At 36.6% G+C, this 11,021-nt stretch overlaps 1 protein-coding gene across 1 annotated transcript in view; it reads left to right on the forward strand.

Moving 5' to 3' along the window:
* Positions 1-11,021, forward strand: part of TFEC (transcription factor EC) — a 211,924-nt gene that overhangs the window by 45,968 nt on the left and 154,935 nt on the right. The window contains exon 5 of the mRNA XM_011999841.1: positions 690-908. Coding sequence (XP_011855231.1) covers positions 711-908 — 198 coding nt within the window. The 5' untranslated portion in view covers positions 690-710. The remainder of the gene's footprint in view (positions 1-689; positions 909-11,021) is intronic.

Here is an 11,021-nt window from a genome sequence, read left to right on the forward strand (position 1 = left end):
GTTACTTCCAGGACAGCACTGTTGTTGAGTGTGCCATAGCTCAAGCCAGAAATTGAGTGTGGGAAATGCGGTATCTATTGTGGTCTGTTTTTCTGTGTGACAGTTGTTCCTATTTTGTGTTTGTTTCTCATTTAATGAGGATACAACTTTCATCTGGGTAGATGTACGGGTCACTTGTTCGTGCACTTAAATACACTAAGGCACTCTACCAGCTGGAAATTGTGAGTTGTAGTTGAATTATTTTTGCACAGCGAATGGTTTTCCTTTTGACATATTTTAATATACTTGCACACTGAGAGCAAGAGTGGGTGAACAGAAAACAGACTGTTTTATTAACCCAGCAGTCACCTTTGAGGTTTGTACATGTCCACTTTTTTTCTTGCCTTTGTACATAATCCCAAGAGACTGGTACCTGGCTTTGCTCAGAATAACAAAGTCAGGCACAAATCTCCAAACACAATTGTTAGCTGAATGCCAACTGTTTCTTCTCATCTTTTTTTTTTTAAACTTGAACATTAAGAATTACCTCTTTATGGGTGAACCATAACCATTAAAGAATGAGTTTGTTTTCTATTTCAAATACTTCCCTTATCGTTTACTAAATTTATTTTATAATATGTAGTCTCAGGTGATAAAATATTATTTTGTATGTGTTTTGCAGTGCTCCTTTTTTCCAAATCCACTAATAGTGAGAAGAAAAGAAGAGAAATATGTTACGAGCTTTAACTGGACTTCAATTTCAGCTGAAAGAACAATTAGGAGAAAAGGAGAGAAGACTTCAAATCAGCCAGGAAATCAGTGCCCAGAGAACAGAGTTCCACATGCAGTTTTCATACAAACCAATGTTGCATAGACTTGTCCCAGCAAGACCACAAATTTATTCAAGTCAATTACCATTCTTTACCAAGGTATGTATCTGTATACATATACAACCATAATTTCTAAGTAAGTATAGTAACTACCTCTGAAAATCTGTACATTTTAATTGTACTCGAAAAACTGAAGAAAAAAAAAAGAATAAAAATCCAGGGCTTCCTCCCAATTCTCAGTAAATAGCTACAATTTACAGTAACTGACCCATTTAACAGCATGGAAATATTAATGCAACAAAGCACCCAAAGTACATAGTTTTCCCTTTCCTGTTATTATCATTATCATCTACATCATTGTCATGATGCTACTACTACTTGATATTTTGGAGCACTTTATACTTTACAAGGAAGTTTTATATCATCTCATTTGGCTATTTGAATCAATCATTGTAGTATGCCGTAATGAAGATTATTAATAGAGATAAAATTTTTAAAAACACTCCAGGACTTTTAAGGCACAGTGAAGTGGTGTAGTGTGTAGGAAGGACTGTTTTTTAAAGTTAGAATTCTGAGTCTGCATTGCTGGCTGTCTGATAGTGGGCCTTATAAAGCATTGCTTTGTTGACTTATTCAATGTGAAAGATAATAGTTATGCCAAAAGCTGGTTATGAAGTTTGACTGAAGAGTACGTTTTGTAGAGGATCTATCACAGTGTGTATAGGTGGAAAATGCATGGAGATGGAATTTTTGTACTGGGGTAGGAGGTTAGTGTAGGTAACTTTGAAAGCAAACACTATGAGGATATAATCCTATATCAAGGATTATTCAAGGTAGCACATCTAGTAAGTGGCAGGAGCAAGATTGGAACCCATGTCCCATACTCTCAGTGTACATCTGAAATTGAGTCTAATTTTAACACTATATTTTGAGCACCTGCTTTTGATCAAGTTATTGAGCTACATTTTAAAGGTACAGATATGAAAAAGGAGGCCTTGCTACGAGGGTTTTATAGTGTGGAATGGGAAATAAATAAATTCAATGAAGGAAAAGCTTTGCACCATTGGTGTGGTGTATAGTATCATACATGGTTTTGGTGATGTCAAGGAAGGCTTTGTTATTGTGGAGACATTTGAATTGGGCCTACAAGTATTACCACCTCCATTTTCAGGAAGCAGCTATATCAATAATACTTGCTTTATTTTTCATATTACAATTTTTCCTAAAAATAAGACTATTACATTGACCTTGAGTAAACTTTTAATAACAATGCTTATTTATTGTAAGTTGAACTTTCAAGTGCCATTGCTTCTTAAAATAATCAGTATGTTCTGTTTATAATTATTTCTAACTTCATTACATTTTTCTTTTTAGTGCTTGCAGTTTTTTTTTTGGTCCTCAAAAATATTTAAGCAGGTAGGGTTTTAATGAAAAGTTGTAGAAGATTCTGAGTTCTATAATCTTTGTTTTCTTTGGGTCTTCCTCATCATTATCCTCACAACCTCATGATCAAAACAGTACATTTTTAGGACTTGATAAGCAAGTGCTATGGGACAGGCATCATGCAAATCACTTTATATATAGTATTCTAATTCTTCAATAATCTAGTTCAGTAGCTGGAAGCCCCATTTGCAGATTTTGAACTGAGGTTCAGAGATTTTAAGAAATGATCTCAAAATTGCATGACTAGCACCAGCACTACTGTTTTCTGACTATGACCTAGCGGTTCTTATTTGTCTGCTTTGTTGAGTTCCGCTACTTTCTCACTAGCTTTATTATTGAAAACACGGATGATTCTCAGTAAGAGTAACCCAGTATGAAGTAGATGAAGTCACAGAGTGAATTTGCTGGCTGCTCTTTCCAGGAAAGAGAGCTGATATCAGGGGTGACTAGAGCCCGAACTTCAAATATCACTACGGACAGCTCTTTGTCTCATCTGTGCTTCTCTCTGCATATTGTCTTTGTTCTCAGACCAGCTCCTCCTTGCAGCAAACAGTATAGGCTTCAGTCCCTCCAGGCTCACATCCTCACAGCTTGCCATCAAGAAAAACGAGTAATGTTATTCAGCTCCAGTGTGAATGAACTATTCTAGGGAACATTTGTTGGGTCACATGTCTAGCCCTTGGCCTGGTCATTATGACCAAGATGGTAAGTGCTCATTTTTTTAAAAAGTCAGGTGTTTGCTTTGATGACTGTAGGGAGAGAGGCAAGGGATTGTCTGTTATTAGAATTGGGAGGCAAAAGGGGTTGTACAGACGTGGCCTCCAAGTAATTGCATGAGCCAGGCAGTTATCTCAATTTGTGGCTATTAACACAGGTCATTATGATGCCTGCTCTTATTGTCTTAGTTAAGTCTTCACCATTTAACACCCTAGGTGATTAGATCTCTTCAATCACATCTGCAGGGTGGAGAGCTTTGAACTCATATTGTCCATTAAGGTAATTCTGTCAAGTTTGTTTTGAACAGTTAAAGTTGGTTTGACCCAAATATAGTCTCTAAATCTTAAACATTTAAAAAATCTAAGGTAGGAAATCCTGTTTCTGATGGGGAACAGGATCAGCCTATGCAATAAAAAGAAAAGTTAACACGTGATGAACAGACTTCAGACTCTACAAAAGTGACATGTAGACAGACACCCTGGGTGCATTTGGTCAACCTTGCCTTTGGTTAGCATGTGCCAACATTTCAGAGTTTGTTCAAAACTATGCGATGTGATAAGAATTACATTTCTGGCCTCAAAAAGCTGAGATTTTTTTTTTTTTTTTTGTCTTCAGTGACTTTATGAAGGTATTGCCCACTTTGAAACTGTCTGAAGTTGGCCGGGCATGATGGCTCATGCCTGCACTCCCAGCACTTTGGGAGGCCGAGGCGAGTGGACATAAGGACTTGAAGTCGGGCATTGGAGACCAGTCTGGCCAAAAACCCCGTCCCTACTAAAAAAAATTATAAAAATTAGCTGGGTGTAGTGGCATGTGCCTGTAGCCCCAGCTACTTGGGAGGCTGAGGCAGGATAATCGCTTGAACCTGGGAGGTGGAGGTTGCAGTGAGCCAAGATTGTACCACTGCACTCCAGCCTGGGTGACAGGAAAACTCTGTTTCAAAAAAGCAAAAACAAAACCCAAAAAGCTATGTGAAGTCATCAGTCAGCTCACACTTTGACTAAGTGTTGAGGCACATTGCTGGAAAGATTCTAAGCCTTAGAGACTTACACTGTGATACGTGTCTTTTAAATGCTGTGAGACTTCTTATTGACACCTTGTAATGTGTTTCAACAAATATTTGTTAAATTATTTTAAAGAGCGAAATTAGACTGTTTTTGGAGTATTTAAAATAAGAGGTATTCTTTAATCAATAGGACACTTTTTCTAAGCTACATCATATGTCAGCTCTGTGTTGAATGTGAATAGAGATACTCTATGTGGGAAGCTCTACCTTCTTGGAATGCTTACTTTAATTTTGTTGATAAGGGTAGAGAGGTGGAAAATTATGAGAAAAAATGTAGCTTTTTTCTTTTCTACAACGTCTTGAATTCCGCACCACTCTATCAACATATACATCTTACTTGGGGATGGAAGGTGGAAAGAGATGGGAAAAAGGAGCTTGCTAATTAGGGAGAGGATATTAGGATGAAAATGTAACTTCCCAGTTAAATGTCTCCAAGCCTTTTTGTGTAAAGTGGTTACTTTAAGGTTAAATCTGTCTCTTTTTGGCAAACACTCAGACTTTCATGGATGTGAAGCAAAGCTTTCATGTGCTTATGTCCTCTCACCTGGATGGCTACCTCCAAGATGCTTCTTTCTCTGCCTGCCACTGGCCTTCCTGCTGGCTTGCATTGCTGAGTCTGTGGCTAACAGGATTCATAGCATGTGTTCCTGGCAGCATCAACACCAGCGGTCAATGCCAACAGATCTGGAGTCTCAAACACAGAGCCCAGGCTAGACTCTTTTGGTTGCTGCCCCTCATCCACTGGGAGCCTGCAGGGATGTTTAGGTCACCATTTTTGACATACTAAAGTGCTTCAACACTAAGGTGTTTCTCCTGTGTATTTTTCTTTTCTCTGTTGGACTGCATTGAATTTGAAGAGGCCCCTAGGTAGAAGCAGTTGCATACTTGAATGTGTAGCTCAGAGAAAGGCTATAAACTGGAGAAAAATATTTGTAGGTTATTAACATTTACATTTATTGAAGCAGTGATAGTGGATACATTGGAGTTTCTGTCCTTTCGCAAACTTTCCATCGCATATGTACTAGTGGTTTTGTGCCAGAATAGGGGATCAGGACCTTCATATCTGCCTCCCAGTCTCTGTTTGTCCTCTTTCTATAATTTTTTCTGGAGAAAACATACGATATCTTGGTCTGCTGGAAACTTCTTACATCTTCCTTTTTCCAGCATTGGCATTCATCCTTCCTTTTCTCTGGGGCCATAGTGCTGGAGGGCTGCAGGGAATGGAGTTGGGATTCAAAATATAAAAAATACCAAGAGATGTATATAGAGGATATTAATCCTGACACAGAGGTAAAACTTATGGAACACGAGGAGGAAAAAATATTCAATCACAACCTCAGTAGCTAAGTCTTCGATGTTTAGATCTCATTTTCTAGTTGTGCTTTGGGTGTTTTAAATTTGTTAAATAACCTGTAGGATTTGCTCATCTCCTCCAGATATAAATCTCATTTACATTTATGCTGAACACCCTTTTGAAGTCATATATTTCAAAGACCTCTGAAAACCTTAGGTTTTTTTTTTTTGTGTGAAACTCAGGCTTAAAAAATTATGTCAAGTAGCCTGTACATTATACTTTACATACTTTAAGTCCCTCTGCCTATAGAGTTGATAAAAGGGATAGAAATTAGAGAAACTGCAAAGCTGAAAAAGTAAAAACAACTGTGCATTGTCTGTAAAAATATTTTTCAAATAAGAATGAAGACATTTTCCCCCAGAGTTTACTTTCATTATAAATGTGAGGAATGCATGGTTCAGACTTGAGCAAATGTATCTCGCATTCTCTGATAATGAGTACTGGATGAACTGAAATGGTAGCCATGCTTATGCTAAGTTTATAAGCATTTTGATCAACACCATAATCAAGAAGCTTAAAGAAGTCACATAATGCCCATTGTGTTGTCTGAATAACATATATTATACACCTGAAACTCAGCATCTAATACCCTGTGAAACAGCTTGATAGCCCAAGAACTTACTAATGGAGGAAAATGGCTCACTGAAGCCGAGGGAAATTAGAGTGGGAGTCACCTGTTCTCTTAGAGTCCTCAAGTAGAAGGCAGTATGGCACTGTGGTTCTTATTAATCAATACCTACATCTCTGAGTCTGTCTTGATTTTAGGTAATAAAGCAGAGAGAATCAGACAACCTTTGGGTAATAAATTGCAGGATCTGGAGAAGTTAGAATATTAATGTTCTCCCTTTTCTTCACTATTATTGACCTGTAATTTTAGTGTAATTTCCTTTTACTTATCTTGAAACATAGAAAATTGGTCACCTTTAACTTCATAATCTTCCTCTGTAAATGTAAAGACTGTTGTCCATTTTCAAATTTTTCTTGTATGTCTCCTCTTCTGAAGGCTTTTAGGAGTTTATTATAACTAGTAGCGACCTTTTTAAATTTCCCATAGTTATTTGAAAATGCATCATGACATTGATCAAAAATATTTCTTTAGATTTTTAAAATAATATACACTCAACAAATAACTTAGTTTTGCTAATTTTTAGTGGCAAACTGCTCTCCTCATTTTCAATTATCTTTTAAATATGCATGTTCGGAGACACAGATGCTAATTATTTCTAGTAGCTGCCACTGAATGAATAATGGTGTCTCTACGTGTTAACTGACCCCGTGGCTAAAATTTCAGATATAGATAATTGACAAAAACAGAAATAATATACATTTCTATTCAACATTACATTTTAATATTGATATTTAACTATAGAAACTAAGAGATTCAGTTCAAAATATAAGGAAGTGTCGTGTCTTGGTTATTCGTTAATTATTATTTTTGCTCACTAGATTCAACAGCTACCCATCATTCCTGCTGTCCTTTCAGCTTTCTAGAGTTTAAGTTCAAGTCATTGTCTTTCTACAACTTTTTTGAGACTTGTCCATTCTGACTACTGTGAATCCTGTGTAAGCAGCAGCTTTGGCAGAATCACTTTTCATCTTCTAGTGCTCTTATCAGAGAGAAGACGAACTTTCCCCTTTCCGGTGTCTTGATTGGCTCTGAGTGATCACAGCTTCCCTGCTTTTGTCTTTATGGAGACCTATTCCCATTTCCGGCTCTGCTTCCCTGGGGCTCCAGATGTTCCCTCAGGCTTTCCTTTGCTTGTCTCACTTCTGGCCTCTCCCTGAAAATGTTCTGCCAGTTCCAGGTAATCATTATTACCGTTGCTGTCTTATTTTCTACACAACTTTTAAAAGTCTCTGAAAACACCGCACTATTATCTTAGGGTTTTTGTTGTTGTTTTTGTTTCTTGGTTCATTGTTTGACACATTCACTGAAAATGTAACTGCATGAGAGAAGGGAGCCTGCCTGTCTTATTGATAGATGCAGCTCCGGAAACTAGAGCACAGTAGGTGCTTACCAAATATTTGGTTTTCCTTAAAACTGTTTTTGGATTTCTTTGCTTTTGACTTTTCATACTATCACAGGCAAATTTATCCACTAACACTGCTTTGATACATGTTAATGTTAATAACCTACAAATATTTGTCTCATTTATAGCCCTCCTCTGAGCTACACATCCAAGTATCCATCCTCTTCTACCTAGATGCCACTTCAAATTCAGTAATTAGACCCAAACTAAATTAATAAGCTAGTTTTTCCATATGCCGCCACAAGCATAAAGGAAATGAAAAACTTGCTGCTTCTTATGTGTTGTGTACTTCATAACTGGAATACTTACTCATGCACTTAGTCAAGGCTTAAAATGGGGGTCATCCTTTCATTCTCTCTCCTTCATCTCTGTTATTGCCAAATCCTGTTGAATCTGCCTTGTAAAGAGTTCTCAAATCTGTCCTCCTTCCTTTATTGTTGCTGCTACCACCCTAATCAAGGTCATCATTATTTGTCATCATTATTTCTGTATTCTTACAATATTCCACATTATGTCGTTGGGTCCAGTCTTGTTCCTATTCAGTCTTTCTCTACTACATATCCTCAGAGATTAGTCACCATCTAAATGTGACTATGATACCCCTTTCCTAAACAAACACACCAACGAAAGTTCTTCAGTGCCTTCTCATTTTCTTTCAGATAAAGTCCAACTCCTAAGTCTGCTGAAATGGGGTGGTGTATCCTTAACCCTCCCACTGACCTTTTTTGCTTTGAGTACTGGGAAGAGTAAATAAATTACATGGTTGATTCTTAGGTAATTTCTCCCACATTATACTTTTCTAAGCTAGACTATAGCTAGAAGCCAGATAGAAAAATTTGAGGTTATATTCTCCATAAGAACCTTGTATCCTGTTTTTCTATATTAATAATTAAGGGTGGATTATTAAACTTTGAAAACAGAGAAGCATATGATAGGACTAATATCTTATGATAAAAATTAAATAATTTCTTCAGTGTTCCTTAAGATTAAAAGACCATAGAAAAGGACACTAGTAAGCAATGGTTAGAGTTTTCCATAACAGTCGTCTTTGAACCAGCTCCAACATATGAACAAATGTTCAGTTGAATCACAGTTTTCAGACATTACTGAATGGCAAAATTATTTTTGTCTAGAAAACTTTCAGTTATTACTTGCATCCCATTTCAGACATAAAAATGTATCAATAATTCCCTCAAGCATTTTCTAATTTTGAGATATAACTTAATGCCTTTTAATAATTTACAGTGCTTTCATTATTGCCCCCCTGCCCCAACTGCCCCCAAGGTCTTTTCTGCAATCAATGTATTTTAAAAGTGAAAATTTCTTTGCTGGTTCCTGTGAACAAGAACACCCCTCTTCTTTTTCCAACTAATTATTTAAATAGCTAGTCAGGTTTACTATCGGGGCAAGTAGTTTGAATATTTTTAAAACTTTAATCCACAGATTGTGTAAAGTGTAAAAGTAACATATATGTTAAACTTATTTAAAGTTGTTACTTTCTGATTCTACCTTCATCTTCTTTTCTTCCATTACAGTAGGAGCATATTGCAATTCCCTTCTCTTTCTTCACTGTTATTAACTTTTCCCCTTTTATCAGAAAAAGGATCTTGCTTTCTTTGATTCTCTTATTGATATTTTAAAAGGACTTTTTTTCCTCTCTTGCTGTCTCTCTCAGGCAAGTCCCATCTCAATTGTCCTTTGTCATTCATTGTCAGTCTTTGTGTCCATCCTCTTATCCCAGCCTAGTTTTTTCCTTTTTCTTTTTTTTTGGGGTGGGGGCATGAAAGTGGGAGACATTGGTGTTGGGAGTCTCATATCAGTGTCAGGGCTTAAGAAAAATGCAATCATTTTCAAATGTGAATTGCAATTTATACCAAAAAGGCAATGTTTCTTTGTTTCAATAAATTGGAGCCTCCTGCAACTCATACTCATTTAAAGAAATTTTAAAATAGAACTTCTAAATAACTAATAGCTGGAAAATCCTGATTTGGGGCTTTAGTCACTAAAGATAAGAAAAAAAACCACATTTGCTTCCGCCCTCCCATCTGGCTTTTACACATGCATTTCAGGCTCAGTATGCTCTTGCTCTTTCTTTTATCTATGCCCATCTGCTTGTATGGTGTGTTCTCACCCTAACATATTTTCAGACCCTTGCCATAGGGCAGAAGTGCCAAGCAATTATTTGTTGAGATAGATAGCCCACATAATACTGTAAGTGACATCTGTTCTGTAGAAAATCCCTCCCTTGTGGCGGCAGTGTCATATTGGCAGCTCATAGGAATATTGGAATTGACATAGAGGGACAATGGAATGTTTCATCTTATCCTGAATTCTCACTCAGAATGCATCCAGTACCAGATGCTTTAGAGAACCAAGTAACCCCCTGACTCTATCTCTTGTTCGCTCTACACCTATGGTAATTGGCAATACTACACTATGGGGAAAATTTCTTCCTGACCCCAGCTGGTAACCAAATTATGCCCTAAAGCATGAAGATTGGCATACTTTAAGGTTTATTGCGTTTGAGATGCTGAAAAATGGGGTGTTTTTCATGTTAATGTGCTTACTAGATTGTTTGACCTAAATAATAGCTTGAATAGTAAATTTCACAAATTACTCTTAATAACGTTGTTTGGCAAAATTACAATGACAGACGAACATTTTAAACTTTTAAGAGTGCTGATCTCCATGTTTGGCAATTGGATCTTCTCTTTTAGGATATTTTCGAATAGATGATAAGAAAAATAGACCACAGTCCATGGTGGTTTAAGGCTTGGTTCTGTATAAAGGTATATTTAGTAAAATATATTAATTGCTTCTGGGTGAACCCTGAATTTATTAACTTTTAGCCATTTGATATTATAAAGGCAGGCAGAAATTGGAGCTATAGTCAGTATTGATAAATTAAAATTACACTATACAAATTAGGTTCTGTATAAATTCAATTTCCCAGACCATCTACATTGATGCTGTTAATCTCTTCCAAAATGCTCAGAACATCATAAACACTTCAGATTTAAAAAAAATTACAGTAATTATGAAAGGCTTTTAAAATAAAGGTTGAAAGCACTCAATTACTCAATTGGACTAACCCATTTATTTAGGCTTATATTTAAGTAAAATTTAAACACTTAGTAATAATACGCTGTATTAGTTACCCATTGTTGCAATACCAACTACTATGAAAATCAGTGACCTAAAACAACTATATTACCTATTCATGATTCTCTGGGTTAGCAATATGGGATAGGTTCATTTGCTTGCTTCCATTATGCATCTTCTTAGATAAGTGTCCTGGAGGTTGATATTCTTTTTATTTATTTATTTATTTTATTTTTTATTATACTTTAAGTTCTAGGGTACATGTGCACAACGTGCAGGTTTGTTACATGTGTATACACGTGCTTGTTGGTGTACTGCACTCATTAAGTAGTCATTTACATTAGGTATATCTCCTAATGCTATCCCTCCCCCAACAGGCCCCAGCGTGTGATGTTCCCCTTCCTGTGTCCAAGTGTTCTCATTGTTCAATTCCCACCTATGAGTGAGAACATGTGGTGTTTAGTTTTCTGTTCTTGTGATCGTTTGCTCAGAGTGATGGT

The sequence above is a fragment of the Mandrillus leucophaeus genome, unplaced genomic scaffold (assembly GCF_000951045.1).
Source record: "Mandrillus leucophaeus isolate KB7577 unplaced genomic scaffold, Mleu.le_1.0 Scaffold603, whole genome shotgun sequence".
In the NCBI taxonomy this organism is placed as follows: Eukaryota; Metazoa; Chordata; class Mammalia; order Primates; family Cercopithecidae; genus Mandrillus; species Mandrillus leucophaeus.